General features: G+C 43.7%; 1 protein-coding gene across 3 annotated transcripts in view; it reads left to right on the top strand.

Moving 5' to 3' along the window:
- Nucleotides 1–12313, top strand: part of CLMN (calmin) — a 136651-nt gene extending 124338 nt beyond the window's left edge. For all 3 annotated transcript variants that reach the window (XM_069737500.1, XM_069737509.1, XM_069737518.1), the window contains exons 5-13: nucleotides 1423–1515; nucleotides 2627–2817; nucleotides 5079–5272; nucleotides 5655–5737; nucleotides 6535–7728; nucleotides 8447–8607; nucleotides 9005–9053; nucleotides 10965–11020; nucleotides 11763–12313. In XM_069737500.1, coding sequence (XP_069593601.1) covers nucleotides 1423–1515; nucleotides 2627–2817; nucleotides 5079–5272; nucleotides 5655–5737; nucleotides 6535–7728; nucleotides 8447–8607; nucleotides 9005–9053; nucleotides 10965–11020; nucleotides 11763–11949 — 2208 coding nt within the window. In that variant the 3' untranslated portion in view covers nucleotides 11950–12313. The remainder of the gene's footprint in view (nucleotides 1–1422; nucleotides 1516–2626; nucleotides 2818–5078; nucleotides 5273–5654; nucleotides 5738–6534; nucleotides 7729–8446; nucleotides 8608–9004; nucleotides 9054–10964; nucleotides 11021–11762) is intronic.
- The last annotated feature ends 8784 nt before the right edge of the window (nucleotides 12314–21097 follow it).

Here is a 21097-nt window from a genome sequence, read left to right as displayed (position 1 = left end):
GGAGCATTCGGAGACCTTGGTGGTCGGGACCGCTGCACCTTATTTCTAGTTAGCGCAGTGGTTAGGTATCACACGTGGAACGCACGGTGCTTAGTATCGACGCAACGAAAAATCCTCCCAGTGGAAGATGTGTTTAGGACCATACTCGGTGACCTGGTGAAGGTGCGCTCTCTGGAGTATGGGAGACTGGGCGCACGGAGGGCCGCTCTCCTCTGGAGGGGCTTTTCTTTTAGTGTACCCTAGTCTGGTCATCTCCTTTCCTGGTGGTGGGCTGCTGCTGACACTGTAGATTTTTGTTTTGTTTGATCATTATACAGTGATGTAGGGCTGCAGGCGCCGAACTTGGGCTTCGTGATTTGTAATTATTGTGGTGTGTGCTGCTGTATATAATGTATATATTGTATATAGGGATATAGATTTGGGTGTAGGTGTTAGGTTGGGTGGTGGGAAAAGGGGGGAGGTGGGATTATCTTGTGGGACTATGGGACACTGGGTTGTTTGGGGGAAAACTGGCACTGCCTGATCTGGCCTATGGACGTTGGACATGGACTGAGGCATGAGACGCAGGACCAGCTCTCAGGTCAGTGCGGGGGGTTGGGAATGAAGGATAGCTTAGTATTGTATATATTTGTAGTTATTTTATTTTAAAAAAAAAGTTCATGTATATAGTTTTTGTTTGCCATTGTTTATTTTATTTGTTATTTTTGTTTGGTGACCGGACCAGAAGGTCAAAGTAGTTATTCTGTATATACTGTATAATATGTGTGAGAGGAGAGAATGAGCGGCTGGACCAGTGTTCAGTATACTGATTATTTTCTGGCTAATATTTTTGTTATGTTTTCTGCTATTATTATTGTTATGTTTTTCATTTTTATAATAAAAGATCTACAGGATGTAACTCATGATCAGTATTGTAATGTATGTACACAGTGACTGCACCAGCAGAATAGTGAGTGCAGCTCTGGAGTAAGAGGACGATCAGTAACTTACGTGTACACTGTGGATTATATGAGCTGTATACTAGTGTAGAAAGTTGAGATTGTACTTTAATAAGATGCCTCGGTCGTTGTGTAATGACCCCATAGATTACTCCTTCACTTCATGCTTTCTGTGTGCTGAGCCCCTAGCTGTGAGCTCCGCTGACTTTTCAATCTCTAATCGGATTTCTGAGATTAACCAACCTTCTTGATTCAGTGTAAATGTATAAGCCGGAGCCGACGATGTGGACGCCTTCCAGATTATGGAGACATATGGAGGCTGCTCTGGGCTTTGTAGTTCGGGCTCTGACTCGCCGCCTGTTATCAGAGGGGCCGGTGCTGGCTCTCTGGACTCGTTCGGTTTGGTGACATTGTCCGTTCCCAGGATTTTCCATGACTTTTGCTCTGTTACTTGCGATGGCCTCATGGCTCGTGTTTCCCGCAGGTGAAGCTGGTCAGCATCGATGCGGCAGAGATCGCGGATGGGAACCCCTCGCTGGTCCTCGGCCTCATCTGGAACATTATCTTATTTTTGCAGGTAGATCCAAAAATTCACTTTCCACCTGTCCTGACAAACTCTTTTCAAGATCTCTGCTTGTTGTTAATAAATTGTGACTGAAAACCAACAAGGACTTGATACTTCTCACAGCTGAGGGTTTGTTACATTTGTATCCAGTCCAGATAATCCTCTGTGAGCTACAGTAATTAAAGCAGCAGCACAAACCTCTCCCCTGTCCTGATAGTTTGTTACAATGTATCAGTGCATGTATTACTGGAGTGCATAGGATTGTCTAGACTGGATGCAAGTGTAACAAACTCTCAGCTTTGAGAAGTATTAGCACAGGATAGGTTTTGGGTCTGTGAACATTAACAGACATGTTCCCAATCTATGACTTCAAGCAGAGATCTTAAGATGGTGAAGTAACTGTATTAAGTATTGCAACACTTGGAAACAATTGTGTCGGATTTAAGGAGGAGGGGCATAGCACTAACGGGAGATCCTGAGTCATGCTCCGCCCCCCGGACTCCAGCCGCCATACAATGTGCTACCCGTTCCACAGACTGGACACCACTGATGTATTTTACACTTTCCATGACACTAAGCACAGCTCATGGGCCTAGAAATGCGTCAGTGCTTTCATTGCGTCACAGATTTTTTTGTATGTTTTTTTTTTTTTTGCTGGAATTTTACTTGAAAGTGGATTAATGAATCCAAGTCTCCCCACATAAGCTGGGACCCCCACCGCAGCAGCGCCCATCTGTTAGGATTTATCCCCTTCACTCTTCCCTAAGACTTTAAGAAGTATAATTCTGCCCTAAATTAGTACTTGTGACTGGCAGAAGAACTTTTCCAACAGGGCGTCCAACAGCTGCGCCTCTTAACCCCTCCAATATGGCAATTTATGGAAATGGGAAGAAGCTCACAAGATAATGCTGTCACCCTCCTGACTCCCTCCCTAGTCCTAAAAGGTGCCACCTTCTGTGCCATGGTACATGCCCGCACCTGGCAGGTTGGCACTGGGAGAATGCAGTCAGCGACTATAAATTGCATCCTGCCCTGTAATATTTGCCCAAACCATGTGTTGTGTTCCATATTGGCTCTGTTATCACTCGGTAGGAACCATCGCCTCTTCTGCTTCCTCCTGCAGATTAAAGAACTCACGGGAAATCTGAACAGAATGTCGTCCTCCTCCAGTCTGTCCTCCCTGCCCAGCGGGACCGAGTCTGACACGTCGCATCCCAGCACGTCCAGCACGGAGAAGAGCATGTCTGTATCAATTAGGGATCAACGCAGAACCATCAAAGCTCTTCTGAACTGGGTTCAGCAAAGGACGCGGAAGTAAGAACAGAACGATAGATGCAGTATTATTCTAAAGCTCAGCTGCCTGCAGAGCCCCCCAAATCATCACACTTAACACATAGGAGCAGTATTATAGCAGTTATATTCTTCTACACATGAGCCAATATACTGGGCAATACACTGGGCAATATACTACGTAGCTGGGCAATATACTACGTCACTGGGCAATATACTACGTGGTTGGGCAATATACTACGTGGACATGCATATTCTAGAATACCCGATGAGTTAGAATCGGGCCACCATCTAGTAGTAGTTATATTCTTGTACATAGGAGCAGTATTATAGTAGTTACATTCTTGTACATAGGAGCAGTATTATAGTAGTTATATTCTTGTACATAGGGGCAGTATTATAGTAGTTATATTCTTGTACAAAGGGTCAGTATTGTAGTAGTTATATTCTTGTACATAGGAGCAGTATTATAGTAGTTATATTCTTGTACATAGGAGCAGTATTCTAGTAGTTATATTCTTGTACACATGAGCAGTATTATAGTAGTTATATTCTTGTACTTGGGAGCAGTATTATAGTAGTTATATTCTTGTACACAGCAGTATTGTAACGGGGTCTACTGTGCTGTAGTACCTCTTTCAGCACCCCCCGTGTTTCAGGAGGTCCACTCTGCTTTTGCTGCATTCTGAATGAAGGACGCTGGCAGGAATTCCTTGACTGATTGATCGTATATAAAAGCTGACTGCTACTCCACGTATTTCCAGGCAAAATAGACGTCAGTAATGAGTACAAAATGCACATATATGGCGACTCAAAATCAAATTAATCAAAATAGGAGAACTTAGAGTCAAAACTATAATCATAAGAGGGAATTCAGGTGGATAAATTACCCATGTGTGCCAAAAGGGTCCTGTCCGGCTCCTGAGTGACGTTCCCCAACGCGCGTTTCGCGTTCCGTCGTTACCGCTTCTTCAGGGGGCGTGGTTTAATACGGATCTATATCCGGTTTAAATAGTGTGTGCTTCCGATCACATGATCGGACAATAAAGAAAAGTGCGCATGCGTGAAACGCCGGACTTGCCCTACACTGCGCTCCAAGCCTCCTACCCGGCCGACAAGCTCACGTCACGTGAGCGGGCAGATGCTACACCCACACCACGCGACCGGAGACAGCCGCCAGGGAGGAGCCGTAATGCAGTAAGTTATAAGTACCAGCGTGTGTCTGTATAAAGTGACAGTGCTTGTAAAGCGGTAACGACGGAACGCGAAACGCACGTTGGGGAACGTCATTATATTTGACATATGTGATGATCTTTATTATGCGGGCACTGCGAGCAGATTTTTTCTAAGATCACCATATGTCTGAGGTAGTATAGCCCATGTATAGATAGCACTTTGTTCTTAATGGTTTTTCATTATATGTACTGTTTTTCTATACTTATTTGGGCCCTGTCCTGTATACTTGGGTGGCACGGATGTACCCTAGGATACAGTTGCTATTATAGTAGTTATATTTTTGTATATAGGAGGAGTTTTATAGTAGTTATATTCTTGTACATAGGAGGCAGTATTATAGGAGTTATATTTTTGTACATGGGAGCAGTATTATAGTAGTTATATTCTTGTACATAGGAGCAGTATTATAGTAGTTATATTGTATATAGGAGCAGTATTATAGTAATTATATTCTTGTACATAGGGGCAGTATTATAGTAGTTATATTCTTGTACATAGGAGGCAGTATTATAGTAGTTATGTTCTTGTAAATTGGATACAGTATTATAGTAGGTATATTTTTGTGTGTATAGGTGCTGTATTATATTACTTTCTTTATATGAGGTAGTATTATAGTAGGTATATTTCTCTATATAGGCGCTGTATTATAGTACATTTTTCTTTATATGAGGCAGTATTATAGTCGTTAGATGAGTGAATATTATTATTGCAGTAATTGGTGACTGTAGCGGCATTTCTGCAGTATAATAGATACCGTATCTCTTTTCTCCTAAAGTGACTTTTCTGCTTCCAGTCAAGAATGCTAATGCGGTTTAGACAAAGGCTCGATCCTGTAATATTCACTTAGAACCTTGTTCATTAATATCCTCGTCTTACTTAGTCAAAGGGACACAATGCTCTGAGTGAGCTGCAGATTAGCGCTGTCAGCGGGCGGCCATGGAATATATTAGTGTTGTAAGATCTTGCTTTAATTATTTCACAAATCTTTAGCTATGAACATAATGTTCCATCTTTATTAAATTTGTGTACCCCTCTCTGTCCTCTATAAGGTACGGGGTCGCGGTGCAGGACTTTGCCGGCAGCTGGAGAAGCGGACTGGCCTTCCTTGCTATAATTAAAGCCATAGACTCCAGCCTGGTGGACATGAAGAACGCTTTGGACAGATCACCCCGGGATAACCTGGAGAACGCCTTCAGCATTGCCAAGAGAAGCCTCAACATTCCGCGGCTTCTGGAACCCGAGGGTAAAGTGCCATAAAGTATATGGACAGTGTAATCCATACTTCCCATATCTTGGCCATGTCCGTCCTCTAGATTGGGCACGCTCTGTACCCATCGATGAAACATTTCTCCACATTGTGTCTTTGCGTCTAGATAAAAGTCCTTTCATTATTCTACAATGTCAGATTCTGAGTTTTGCTCTTTGTGTCTCAGTGCATCACCATTTTCAGCACCTCTGCTTGCTGACAGGGACTGGAAACTTTTTAGTTTTTTTTTTTAAACTTTCCATGATCTTACAAGTTTTTAATTCTTGTAATTAAAAGTTTCCATCTCACGGCCAGATATGACATTGCTGGTGATGCCCAGGTGATCCTTCCTTCACCTCCATGTTTGCTCTCGCTGTAGATGTGATGGTGGACTCGCCCGATGAACATTCTATAATGACCTACGTCACACAGTTTCTTGAGCACTTTCCAGAACTTGATCCGGTGAGTTTCCTTTCTATTGTTTTCTTTTATTTTGCTCCTAAAATTTGCCCTAGAACAGAATTGACCCTGAATTAAATAGTTGTGGAAATTTCTGCAAGAAATGAACATGTCTAATGTACCACAATCCACCCTGAAAGAGGTAGGGGTAGGTTTTATTGCACAAACTGAGCCATGCCTCATCATAAGTCATGTGTGGTATTGCAGTTCAGCGCCATTCACTTCAATGATGCTGAGCTGCAATACCAGACACAACCTTTAGAGAGGTGTGGTGCTGTTTCTCTAAATTCTGTACAACTTTCCACAGTGGCACTTGTGACCAGGAATATTTTAAATTAATAATTAATTTGTCCTACTTTTTTATTTATTAGATGGGGTTTCTCATTAGGACAAGCCCTTTTACATAAACACCATAGAAGAGGGTGGCTTTCTTGGAACATTTAAAGAACATAATTGCCATCTTTTCTGGATGCCCATCCTGGAAGACATTAATTTTGGTGCTGATAATATGCCTCTAACGCTCCTTCTTTTTCACGCCTCGGCTCATCTACTCCCCACTATACCCCATTGGGGCTCCTACATCAGCAGAGAGCACCCTGCTTCATGCGCAAGAACCCTCGTACAGTTCAGCTTTCCTTGAATTTTCAGGAGGCTTCAGTGGAGACTTGCCAAGTCTTCCGGAAGTCTTGGAAACTTCCTCATTTTCTGGGAGTTTCTTTGGTGTCCTGGGAGAAATGGCAAGTATGCTGTAAATTTTACAAACGAATTTTCAAAAAAGTTCTCTTTTACCTTATCTTCAGGATGAATTCTCATCAGTAAATGAAGACGCACCTCTGGAGATGACGTATGTACGGTATAAAGATGGGCCAGTGGAGGAAGAGGGTAAAATCATTACAGTGAGCAGAACTGAGGAGAACGGCTACACGGTAGAACTTCAGACAAGACCTCTTACACCTCCAGAGACTCATGACTATGCAGAAGTAGATATCCCATATGATGAGAAGCTGAATTTCGAGAAGGGTACATTCCAGATCCCAGAAGAGAAGACGCAAAGTCAAGAACTAACAGCAGGGTACAAGCTAAATACTGTCTTACAACGAGTTGACATGTTTCCAACGAGATCTGACCTAATCGTGAAAAGTCCTGTAGGAGCAGACATGAAGAGTAACAATGGTGAAGGAGATCGTGGAGGTTTAGAAGGTTCAGTTGACTCCTTCACAATTTTCATTGGGAAAAATGCTCTTCATCACACAGATTCTGAAGACGATGTCCAACCCAACTCTAGTTCCAGTCTTGGGGGCACAATTAATAGTGAATCATCGTCATCATTCTCCTCTATTTCCGATAAGGAACCCAGTGACATATTTTATCAAACAGAGGTTGACCATAGTCAACTAAAGCCGAGACTGACGTCAGAAGTAATGTCTTTTCCTAAGACAAGTGAAGCCGATAACACCTACAAGTATGTCCTTCATCAACCCAAAGATAGTCCAACCGGTGATCACGCCAAGCAGTTTACAGTCTTCCAAGCCTATAATGCAAGTGACAACGATGGTCATCTTTTGTCCTCAGACTGCGAACCACAAGAAGGCGACGGCACATGTCCACCAAAGATATCCATCATCCCTCATGATTTATTCTACTATCCTCACTATAGTGTCCCCATTGCTGATGTTTTACAAGCCTTCGCCGACACTTGCCCTGATAGCCTTTTGGAAAACACCTTCACTTATGAGGTTTCTTCTGAGGAGCAAGCAGGTGACAATGAGACGCTCAGTAGTGGAGTTTACTTGGACACGGAGTCCATAGGAAGTGATACTTCAGTAGAAGAGTCTCAGGAGATATTAGGTGTGGAGGACTCAGTACACAAAGTGCATTATGCAAAAACATCTTCACAGGAGCCTCCATTGGCCAATGGATCAGTCGCTCAAGCCAACCAAGATGTATCGAATGGCGGATTCATCTCCTATCCTGGAGGTCACCACTCATTTCCGGTAATGGTGTTATTTTAGATTTGACCATTATTAATGTTCTTGGGTTTGCTTTGAAATTGAGAATTATCAGGGGCCATGCTTTCGTCTCACAAGGTAGGAAAATGCAAGAAATCAACCAAGCAAAATCCACGATTGAGCTTCCCTTCTATATTATCAGTGACGCACCCTCATTTTAGGTCAGTGATGTTCCAGTCCTGGTTAGCTAGGAGGGTCTCCAAAATGAGTCTAAACTTAGGCCTAAGCCTAAACTTCAATCCACAATAAGCTAATACTGGATTATTACTGATAATTCCCCCAATTAGCACCTATGGACAGCTAGCAACTCCTGAACCAAGATCAGTACCAGTGGGCTTCCTATACTAATCGTAGTGCCCATAGGAAACCTATTGGTACTAATATCAGTTCGGGAGGATGTGTCAGCTGTCCACGAGTGCTCGGGAGAGGAGATGGGGCAGCATAGTCCCCTCATCCATGAGCCAGATTGGGACTCTGCAAATTATGGCGTTGGGGATCAGTTTTGGGGTAGATTAACATTGCAACCCCAATCTAGATTTTACTGTGGGTCCTCCTCTATCACAGGATGTCTGAAGTATGAGTGGATCCATATTTGTGGACTCCGTTGACTTCCATTGAAGGTGTCCGGATCTGTAAGACGTAGCTTCATCTCATCTGACACTATCACTTCAGTTCTGCTTGTATCTTGGTTTTCTTCCATTAGGATGATGGGACTGATAGTTCAGAGGAGGAGCGGGAATGGTTGCGAAGAGAAGGATTGGTCTGTAGACGAAAGGATTTGGAGGAGGATGATGATGATTTCCTGGAGGAAGAAGACAGAGCCGAAAGGCAGACTGCAGAAACGGAGGAGTTCTGTCTGTCCAGGTAACATCCCCTCCAGTTATAGCTTATAGCGGTTTTTTATACACTCTGTGCTGCTGGAACAACCTGACACAATCCTTGTTGTAACTTTTAAATAAAACGGTCTCAGTAGTTCTGTTCATTTATTTCCTGAAATACTCTGTGCAGCTGGAACAACCACTGCACCAATTACTTTTTGAATCTCTTATAGTGTGGTTGCGATACCAATGCTATAATGGCCCTGCACTTTGTAACTCTCAGATCATGCCATTCCAGTAATTCTGCACACTCCTTTTCTGAAATACTCAATGCTGCTTGAAAAAACACAACAGTGACCTATGTGTTCTGTTATCCATCTATAAATAACATTTCCCCAATCGGCAACTTTTGTGTCCTAAAGTAAGAAGTTTCTCTCTTTCAGGGATAATCAGGATGACAGGAGGGGAGACGTGAACACTCCGGGACAGTCAGTGAGTACAATGCGCCACTGTAGCTATCGACAGCTCTTTAGGGCAGTATGGGGGGCACGCTCAGACATCGTGGGGTACACACACTCCTCAACATTGAAATTGTAATACCAAGAAGGAAAGTGCAGTGATAGAATCACCGGACGGAGACGTCACTGGACTGCAGATGATTACAACTGGAAGCAAAATTATCCAAAAATCTGGATTTTATTTCTTCTGGATTCTGAGCAGAAATCCCAGCACCTCCAACCTCGGCCGCCATCACTGAGGTTATTAATGGTCATCTGAGGAAGGTTCTGCAGCTGATTGTACAAATCATCAGGATCCACTGCCGGCAGCTCCTGTGTAATCACTGACCAATACCGTCCCTGATGTTCTCAATGGAGATAAAACCGGATCCGCTGCCAGCAGCTCCTGTGGTATCAATGATCAATGATGTCCTTGATGTGCTCAATGGACACAAGTCCGAAGACGCTGCTGGAAGCTCCTATGTAATCACCATCAATGACGTCCCTGATGTGCTCCATGGAGACAAGACCGGATCTGCTGCCGGCAACTCCTGTGTAATCACCGATTAATGATGTCACTGATGTTCTTAATGGAGAAAAGTCTGGAGACACAGCTGGCAGCTCCTGTGTAATCATCTGTCTTGAATGCAGCAGCCAGGATCATATTCCTCACCAACCGTTATACCGATGCCCTTATCTTGTGCCAGTCATTACACTGGTTACCCATCCACTCCAGAATCCAGTACAAAACTATTACCCTCACCCACAAAGCACTCCATGGCTCAGCACCACCCTACATCTCCTCTCTGGTCTCAGTCTACCACCCTACCCATGCTCTCCGTTCTGCTAATGACCTCAGGTTAGCATCCTCAATAATCAGAACCTCCCACTCCCGTCTCCAAGACTTTTCACGTGCTGCACCAATTCTTTGGAATGCACTACCCAGGCTAATACGATTAATTCCCAATCCCCACAGTTTTAAGTGTGCCCTGAAAACACATTTCTTAAGACTGGCCTACCGCCTCAACGCATTAAACTAACTATCTTTGTGTGGCCCATTCAAAATTTTAGCCACAATAAGGTTCCTCGCATCATGTTTTCATACACTTTATGCATCTAATAGCCCTCTGTGTCTGTACTATTACATTTTTAGGCTGTTAACTGGTTCAAGTAGCTTTACATGAACACCCGAGCCTTACACGATGGCTGGTCTGAACAACAAAAGCAATTGTTACCATCCACCTCTCGTGTCTCCCCTATTTCCTCATAGTTTGTAAGCTTACGAGCAGGGCCCTCATTCCTCCTGGCATCTGTTTGGATCTTTGTGTTCATTGTTAAGCTGTAATGTCTATTGTATGTACAAGTGCCCTCTAAAATGTAAAGTGAGGCAGAATATGTCAGCGCTATAAAAACAAAATTATTATTATTATTATTATTATTATTAATCATCGATCAATGACATCCCCGATGTGTTTGATGGAGACAAGTCCGGATCCACTGCCGGCAGCTCCTGTGTAATCATCAATGAATGACGTCCCTGAAGTGCTCGATGGAGACAAGCCCAGAGGCACCGCAGCCGCGGGAGCAGGTTTAGACTACGCTGGCGTCTCTCAGTAGCTCGAGGAGCATGCGGCCTGGGGCTATAGCATTGAAAAAATGGCTCCTGTGACGCTAGAGAAATGTCCGTACCACTGATTCCACCAATCAGTATAACGCCGATGTTGCACTTTCCATGTTGAGGAGTGTAGATTAGATGTCAATAAACCTGGATTAGATCACTTGGGCTTTCTACTACTATTACTATTGTGTTTCTGTTGTTTTGTTACAATGTAGCACCTCTGCTCTTATCACAGCGGTCTCATTTCTTCTAAAAAGGAAATAACGTTCATTTCTCTTACTTTGTCAGAATTTTGGAACATATAATAATGTCCATGAAGAAGGAAAGCAGCTTTTAGGATTTGGGTAAATATCTATCTTCTACATACAGTAATCACCATATATCCATACAGAGCTCTGAATCCTCTGCTTTCCACACAGCTGCTTACACTTACAATTTGGCTATGTTTAGCCACCACTAGGGGGAGCAGGAGAGCCTACTGAAGACAGATCTATGTCTACACATCTATAGGGTGCAGTGCCTTATATTGTGACTGCACACAAGTCTTGGGATGAAATAGACCAGAGGACGACTTTGGCTGGAATATGTCTGCCCTCCGTGTATTCTAATATGGTTCAAGTTCTGCTATTTGCAGATACACAGGTTTAATGGCTGCTGAATGTATGTAAAAGAAGAGGATGTTTGGGTGGAAGCTCCTGGGGGGACAATTCAGCTCCACTGGCTCCGTCCTTGTTTGCGGGCTCTGTCCTTCTTTATAGATTCCCCTCATGTCCAGGTAGCAGAATCTTAGACATTAGGTGAAGTTATTGTTCTTTAATCCTCTTGTGACTTAATTGTTATTTTCCATTTACTGATAAGAAACCGTTTATCCATTTTTCTAAGTAACTCAATAGCTCCCTCTGCAGCTCTGATAGGGAATGGCAAGCAAATAAACCATGGTGCCCCTATTAGCCATATTAATGCCTATGGGTGTAGAAAAGCCGTTGGAGGAGATGTGGCGGGGGCACATACTTTTCTCCATGTAGCAGGTTGCATGGTGGGATTGTGCTGTGCTATAATTGACTCTTTATCTCATGTTTCCTGTAGGAGACAAGACGCACATGAAGCCCCCAGTGCAGCGCGACGAGCGGTGAACTCTTGGCTTCCATTCTCCAGTGACCAGTCCCCGGAGTGCTTTTACCCACTGATCCTCCTGTGGCTCCTCTGCTATTTGTTGATGATCCTCCCTGAGTTGGATATGAACAAAGTGGCATTTTTTGTAGATAATGACTAAAGGCTTTCCCTGTGGTGACGTTGGGTCACTTCATGGCTGCACTGAACTTGTTCTCCAGCAATAATAACTCACCTGCTTCTCCCATTGTAATGATGCAAAATGCAAGCAGGGAAGGTGCGGGGGGTGAACGAGGGGTCTCGTGCCTTTCTGGGTATCATACATACACTTGTCATAGTCATTATTGCTTCTTGGTGTTGCTGGAGGATTTCCTGTGGCACTGAGTTTATAGCAATCACCTGACAGCCTGACTAGCAATATGGGGGCACACATAAAGGGGGCTAGAGCAAAATATGCAATGGGGTCTTCTCCTTGAGATGCATCATCTTCACCTTCCTTCTCCCCGTGGAGAAATGATGAGACCCGAGGGGTCTCGTGCCTTTCTGGGTATCATACATACACTTGTCATAGTCATTATTGCTTCTTGGTGTTGCTGGAGGATTTCCTGTGGCACTGAGTTTATAGCAATCACCTGACAGCCTGACTAGCAATATGGGGGCACACATAAAGGGGGCTAGAGCAAAATATGCAATGGGGTCTTCTCCTTGAGATGCATCATCTTCACCTTCCTTCTCCCCGTGGAGAAATGATGAGACCCGGGGGCTGGTTCCTTCCTTTCTGAAGTCATATTGCCTCCATGGTTTGCACCACCCATGACAAAGAGGGATGGGAAGAATTAGAGAGGGCCCCTCATCCTCCGCGCAGGCCCCGTCTCTGCTGAGCCCATTCACTATGTGGCAGCTATACGTCTTCCCCTATACGGCCATTGTCAGAGAGGTGCATTAAATGTAACCTCGCTCCTGGTGACGAAACTACTGAACTGTAATAGTCGCTGACTACTTGATTAGGGTGTCCAGCTTCTGAAAATGGGGCTCAGCTCCAAGCAAAGAAGGTCCTGTGTCCACTACAATATGAGCATCTAAGTGCCCAAAATGTGTCTGTAAGAAAAAGGACGGGATATAGATCACCCCGACGTTCTTGGGGTACCAGCTTCTTGTAGCCCTCAGTCTGAAGCTACAGGACTGTCCCGACCCCCCCTCAATCCAGCTCATAATAAGCAATGAGTCCTGACAATCGCTGTAAGACGTGCACTCTGACAACCATCATAACATAAACTGCAGCCGGAAAGAGAACAGAGTCAGTATTATTCTAATGTGCAGCTTTATATACAGGATCCTACATGTATAATGAATCTATACATGTTATTGAGCCATTGTGTACATTACTGATTCAGCATTGTACTTCAGAGCTGCACTCACTATTCTGCTGGTGCAGTCACTGTGTACATACATTACATTACTGATCCTGAGTTACATCCTGTATTATACCCAGAGCTGCACTCACTATTCTGCTGGTGCAGTCACCGTGTACATACATTACAATGCTGACCCGGAGTTACATCCTGTATTATACACTCCAGAGCTGTACTCACTATTCTGCTGGTGCAGTCACTGTGTACATACATTACATTACTGATCCTGAGTTACATCCTGTATTATACCCTAGACCTGCCCGCACTATTCTGCTGGTGCAGTCACTGTGTACATACATTACATTACTGATCCTGAGTTACATCCTGTATTATTCTCCAGAGCTGCACTCACTATTCTGCTGGTGCAGTCACTGTGTACATACATTACATTACTGATCCGGAATTACATCCTGTATTATACTCCAGAGCTGCACTCACTATTCTGCTGGTGCAGTCACTGTGTATGTACATTACATTACTGATCCTGTATTATACTCCAGAGCTGCACTCATTATTCTGCTGGTGCAGTCACTGTGTACATACATTACATTACTGATCCTGAGTTACATCCTGTATTATACTCCAGAGCTGCACTCACTGTTCTGCTGGTGCAGTCACTGTGTACATACATTACATTACTGATCCTGAGTTACATGCTGTATTATACTCCAGCGCTGTACTCACTATTCTGCTGGTGCAGTCACTGTGTACATACATTACTGATCCTGATTTACATCCTGTATTATACTCCAGAGCTGCACTCACTATTCTGCTGGTGCAGTCACTGTGTATACACATTACATTACTGATCCTGAGTTACATCCTGTATTATACACTCCAGAGCTGTACTCACTATTCTGCTGGTGCAGTCACTGTGTACATACATTACATTACTGATCCTGAGTTACATCCTGTATTATACCCTAGACCTGCCCGCACTATTCTGCTGGTGCAGTCACTGTGTACATACATTACATTACTGATCCGGAATTACATCCTGTATTATACTCCAGAGCTGCACTCACTATTCTGCTGGTGCAGTCACTGTGTATGTACATTACATTACTGATCCTGTATTATACTCCAGAGCTGCACTCATTATTCTGCTGGTGCAGTCACTGTGTACATACATTACATTACTGATCCTGAGTTACATCCTGTATTATACTCCAGAGCTGCACTCACTGTTCTGCTGGTGCAGTCACTGTGTACATACATTACATTACTGATCCTGAGTTACATGCTGTATTATACTCCTGCGCTGTACTCACTATTCTGCTGGTGCAGTCACTGTGTACATACATTACTGATCCTGATTTACATCCTGTATTATACTCCAGAGCTGCACTCACTATTCTGCTGGTGCAGTCACTGTGTATGTACATTACATTACTGATCCTGTATTATACTCCAGAGCTGCACTCATTATTCTGCTGGTGCAGTCACTGTGTACATACATTACATTACTGATCCTGAGTTACATCCTGTATTATACTCCAGAGCTGCACTCACTGTTCTGCTGGTGCAGTCACTGTGTACATACATTACATTACTGATCCTGAGTTACATGCTGTATTATACTCCAGCGCTGTACTCACTATTCTGCTGGTGCAGTCACTGTGTACATACATTACTGATCCTGATTTACATCCTGTATTATACTCCAGAGCTGCACTCACTATTCTGCTGGTGCAGTCACTGTGTATACACATTACATTACTGATCCTGAGTTACATCCTGTATTATACACTCCAGAGCTGTACTCACTATTCTGCTGGTGCAGTCACTGTGTACATACATTACATTACTGATCCTGAGTTACATCCTGTATTATACCCTAGACCTGCCCGCACTATTCTGCTGGTGCAGTCACTGTGTACATACATTACATTACTGATCCGGAATTACATCCTGTATTATACTCCAGAGCTGCACTCACTATTCTGCTGGTGCAGTCACTGTGTATGTACATTACATTACTGATCCTGTATTATACTCCAGAGCTGCACTCATTATTCTGCTGGTGCAGTCACTGTGTACATACATTACATTACTGATCCTGAGTTACATCCTGTATTATACTCCAGAGCTGCACTCACTGTTCTGCTGGTGCAGTCACTGTGTACATACATTACATTACTGATCCTGAGTTACATGCTGTATTATACTCCTGCGCTGTACTCACTATTCTGCTGGTGCAGTCACTGTGTACATACATTACTGATCCTGATTTACATCCTGTATTATACTCCAGAGCTGCACTCACTATTCTGCTGGTGCAGTCACTGTGTATACACATTACATTACTGATCCTGAGTTACATCCTGTATTATACTCCAGAGCTGCACTCTCTATTCTGCTGGTGCAGTCACTGTGTATACACATTACTTTACTGATCCTGAGTTACATCCTGTATTATACTCCAGAGCTGCGCTCACTATTCTGCTGGTGCAGTCACTGTGTACATACATTACATTACTGATCCTGAGTTACATCCTGTATCATACCCCAGAACTGCACTCACTATTCTGCTGGTGCAGTCACTGTGTACATACATTAAATTACTGATCCTGAGTTACAGCCTGTATCATACCCCAGAGCTGCACTCACTATTCTGCTGGTGCAGTCACTGTGTACATACATTACATTACTGATCCTGAGTTACATCCTGTATTATGCTCCAGAGCTGCACTCACTATTCTGCTGGTGCAGTCACTTTGTTCATACATTACATTACTGATCCTGCGTTACATTATAGGATCAGTAATATATATACATGGTGACGTCACCAGCAGAATAGTGACTGCAGCTCTGGAGTATAATACAGGATGTACAGTTGAAACCAGAAGTTTCCATACACTATATAAACAGACACATCTGCATATTTTTCTCAGTATCTTACATGAAATCAGAATAAACCTTTCCCGTTTTAGGTCAATTAGGATTACCATAATTATTAGTATTTGCCAAATGCCAGAATAATGAGAGACGGAGAATGTTTTAAGGTATTTATATTACTTACTGCAGAGTTAAAAGTTTACAGTCACAAAGATTACTATGCCTTTAAACAATTCTGGACTGCCGATATGATGATGTCATGTGTTTGGGAGCTTCTGTTTTTTTGGCAACATCTGAGTTAACTAGAGACACACCTGTGGATGTATTTTAATGCACACCTGAAACACACTGCTTCTTTGTGTAGCATCCTAGCAAAGTCTAAGGGTATGTGCTGTGCACACGATGCGGAAAGCGCTGCGGATCCGCAGCAGTTTCCCATGAGTTTACAGTACAATGTAAACCTATGGGAAACAAAAAACGTTGTGCACATGCTGCGGAAAAAGACACGCGGAAACGCAGCGGTTTACATTCCGCAGCATGTCACTTTCTGCAGATTCTGCAGCGGTTTTACAGCTGCTCCAATAGAAAACTGCAGTTGTAAAACCGCAGAAAAAAACGCGGTAAATCTGCGATAAATCTGCCGCAAAAACGCAGCGTTTTTGCCCTGCAGATTTATCAAATCCGCTGCAGAAAACTCCGCAGTGGACCATAATACATGTGCACATAGCCTAAAGAAATCAGCCAAGACATCAGGAAGATAATTGTGGACTTGCTCAAGTCTGGATCATCCTTGGGTACAATTTCAAGATACCCGATGGTGCCTCGTTCATCTGTACAAACAATTATACACAAGTACAAACAAGATGGGTATGTCCAACCATCATACCGCTCAGGATGGAGACGGGTTCTGTGTCCCAGAGATGAACGTGCTTTGGTCCGACATGTGCATATCAACCCAAGGACAAAAGCAGAAGATCCTGTGAAGATGATGGCGGCAGCTGGTAAGATTGTGTCAATATCCACAGTGAAACAAGTTCTGTATCGACATAGACTGAAAGGCCACTCTGCCAGGAAGAAGCCATTACTCCAAAAGAAACATAAAAAAGCCAGATTAATGTTTGCAGATGCACACTGGAACAAAGACCTTCATTTTTGGAGACGTCCTGTGTTCTGATGAAACTAAAATTGAACTTTTTGGGCATAATGACCATCGTTACGTTTGGAGGAAAAAGGGAGAAGCTTGGAAGCCTAAGAACACCATCCCAACTGTGAATCACGGGGCGGCAGCATCATGTTGTGGGGTTGTTTTGTTGCAGGAGGGACTGGTGCACTTCACAAAATAGTGACTGCACAAGCAGAATAGTGATAGTGAGCGCAGCTCTGCAGTATATAATACAAGATGTAACTCAGGATCAGTACATGATCAGTAATGTATGTGCACAGTGACTGCACCAGCAGAATAATGAGTGCAGCTCTGGAGTATAATACAGGATGTAACTCGGGATCAGTAATGTAATGTATGTACACAGTGACTGCACCAGCAGAATGGTGAGTGCAGCTCTGGGGTATAATACAGGATGTAACTCCGGATCAGTAATGTAATGTATGTACACGGTGACTGCACAAGCAGAATAGTGAGTGCAGCTCTGGAGTATAATACAGGATGTAACTCAGGATCAGTAATGAATGTACACAGTGACTGCACCAGCAGAATAGTGAGTGCAGCTCTGGGGTATAATACAGGAGGTAACTCAGGATCAGTAATGTATGTACACAATGACTGCACCAGCAGAATAGTGAGTGCAACTCTGGGGTATAATACAGGATGTAACTCAGGATCAGTAATGTAATGTATGTACACAGTGACTGCACCAGCAGAATAGTGAGTGCAGCTCTGTATTATAATACAGGATGTAACTCCGGATCAGTAATGTAATGTATGTACACAGATACTGCACCAGCAGAATAGTGAGTGCAGCTCTGTATTATAATACAGGATGTAACTCCGGATCAGTAATGTAATGTATGTACACGGTGACCACACCAGCAGAATACTGAGTGCAGCTCTGGAGGATAATACGGGATGTAACTGAGGATCAGTACAGATGATTGTGGAGCCACTGATCCATAGGATCCACTTGCTATATGGTATGGACTCTTGCAGTAATCTGGTCCCATTCTGTCACCATTCGTAGACTGGTATGATACTATAGGATCAGGGCTCAGAGGGGGGATTGTAGGGATCTTCATAACTTTGGATTGAGATCTTATTGATTTCTGCCAGTGAAAAATCGATCTCAAATATCTTCCATTGTTGCCAAAAAATAGAAAAAAAAAAGAACCAAACCTCTGGAAGAATTTTGGATTTCCCCTTTGCAAAACTTTGATGGTGTTTTGTATGTATGACGTCCAGGAGGGGGCGCTGTGGCGAGCAGATTATTTATATTTATACCTATAGATTATATGGAGGTTTATTGAGGAGACATTGGAAGGGATCTGCCCCTTACATTAGGGTGATTGGAGGAGGGGGCGACCATGGGGTGACATTTCACTTCTGATCATAGTTTATGTGCCCTGTTGGCTTTAGGAAGATGTTATTATGACTTTTTTTTTTATAGACTCCCTAATGTAAGGGATCAGATTCCTCCTTAAAGTGGAGTTTTTTCCTGCGCACATTATGAGCAGCCAGTAATAATACTGCAATAGTGTCAGTGTATAATACTTTTACAAAGGATGACCACGATCCCCCCGATGGAAGTTCCTGCCCCTCAGCGTCTGCACTGCTTAGCTGACCATCTTTTTACTTGTAGTTTATAGCCATTCTGTCCTTCCTAAAATTTTTCCTCCATTTACTTAATCGTGATACACACAGCAAACAATTTCAATGAGCAAAGCTGCAGTGTTAAGCAATGGCAAAGAGCCCAAGTTGCAGCTTGAGCTTTTAATTACACAGATGCAGGATTTCAGATTACTTGAAAATCCAATAAAAAATGCATCTAGTCTGGAGTTGCTGGTGATAGAGCACATGAGCCTAAAATGAGGCAGGTGGATTTCAGTCCACCGTAGACTCCTACAGACAGTGCAGTTAGGCGGTAGTCACTGATCATATCCGTGTCCTAATGGAGCAGCGCAGATGAGCTTTAATTCACAGCTGGATTTCAGTCCACCATAGACTACAGTAGACAGTGCAGTTAGGCGGTAGTCACAGATCATATCTGTGCCCTAATTGAGCAGTGCAGATGAGCTTTAATTCACAGCTGGATTTCAGTCCACCATAGACTACAGTAGACAGTGCAGTTAGGCGGTAGTCACTGATCATATCTGTGCCCTAATTGAGCAGTGCAGATGAGCTTTAATTCACAGCTGGATTTCAGTCCACCATAGACTACAATAGACAGTGCAGTTAGGCGGTAGTCACTGATCATATCTGTGCCCTAATTGAGCAGGGCAGATGACCTTTAATTCACAGCTGGATTTCAGTCCACCATAGACTACAGTAGACAGTGCAGTTAGGCGGTAGTCACTGATCATATCTGTGCCCTAATTGAGCAGTGCAGATGAGCTTTAATTCACAGCTGGATTTCAGTCCACCATAGACTACAATAGACAGTGCAGTAAAGCTGGAGTCACTGATCATATCTGTGACCTAATTGAGCAGTGCAGATGAGCTTTAATTCACAGCTGGATTTCAGTCCACCATAGACTACAGTAGACAGTGCAGTTAGGCGGTAGTCACTGATCATATCTGTGCCCTAATTGAGCAGGGCAGATGACCTTTAATTCACAGCTGGATTTCAGTCCACCATAGACTACAGTAGACAGTGCAGTTAGGCTGGAGTCACTGAGCTCAAACGAGACAAATGGATTTCAGATTCCTATAGACTCCTATAGGCAGCGCAGCTAGGGTGCAGTCACTGAAAAGTAGCAGCCACTGAATGGCAGATTGCAGGTAACCATCAGTCACTGACCAGGACCTCGGCCGCCTCTCGTGAACGTTGGTGAATGCTCCATTTTAAGTTTACATGAAGTTTATTGTATATGTGCAAAAGAAAGAAAATCTATTTATTTATGGCGCACAAGTGGCAGCGCAGCGGGGGGCACACATGTGTAAAGGGGCATTTTTCTACAGCAGAGCGCAGCTGCGTGTTTTGTATAATTTGTGAGATGATGTGTGTAACAAGGGCGACGTGTGATCACAGTGATGGCCGGTGGGGCAGGCGCACTGCATAGGGCTTGTGTCCTGGGTTTGGTCAGGAGGCTGCATGTGGTTATGTTGCACTGACACAACGCCGGCCCGATGTGATGGATACGCTTTTATCTGACTCCCCCGAAATGGCACATCGCGCCTCCTCGCCAACCTTACTACTCATGCTGTAGTCATCCCCTTATAGGACCGTTCCTGGTGCAGTGCGGTGTGAATACGTGCCTACTAGTGATGAGCGAGTGTGCTCGTTACTCAAGTTTTTACGAGCACGCTTGGGTGGTCTCCGAGTATTTGGATGTGCTCGGAGATTCAGTGTGTGTCCCCCGCAGCTGCATGATTTGCGGCTGCTAGACAGCCTGAATGCATGTGGGGGTTGCCTGTTTGTTAGGAAATTCCCCACATGTATTCAAGTTGTCCAGCAGCCACAAATCATGCAGCTGCATCGACATAAACTAAATCTCTGAGCACACCGAAATACTGGGAGACCACCCGAGCATGCTAGAAACTCAAATACCGAGCATACTAGCTCATCACTAGTGCCTACGCCTGCGCTGTCAGTGGCTCACTGACCATTATTGTTATAGAGCATTTGTATATAATGTTGTGTTACTAAATCCTAATAAAAGGCACTGATGCAACGGTGGCTCCTTGTCTTTGTTGCTGCGCTGCAATCAACTGAGAAATGAGAACCCAAAAGAAAGCCGCCATGCTTTACACTGCAGGCTGCCTTCTACAGACACTGGAAAATAAAATCTGACTTTATATGTATTGTCATTTGATATCTAATTACAAGGAAACTCATGAGCCGTCTCCGCAGTAATGATATTCAAGGGAAAAGAAAGCGTCACTAGGGAGCG

This window comes from Ranitomeya imitator, chromosome 1 (assembly GCF_032444005.1).
Source record: "Ranitomeya imitator isolate aRanImi1 chromosome 1, aRanImi1.pri, whole genome shotgun sequence".
Classification (NCBI taxonomy): domain Eukaryota; kingdom Metazoa; phylum Chordata; class Amphibia; order Anura; family Dendrobatidae; genus Ranitomeya; species Ranitomeya imitator.
This window is presented reverse-complemented; position numbering and strand designations above follow the sequence as displayed.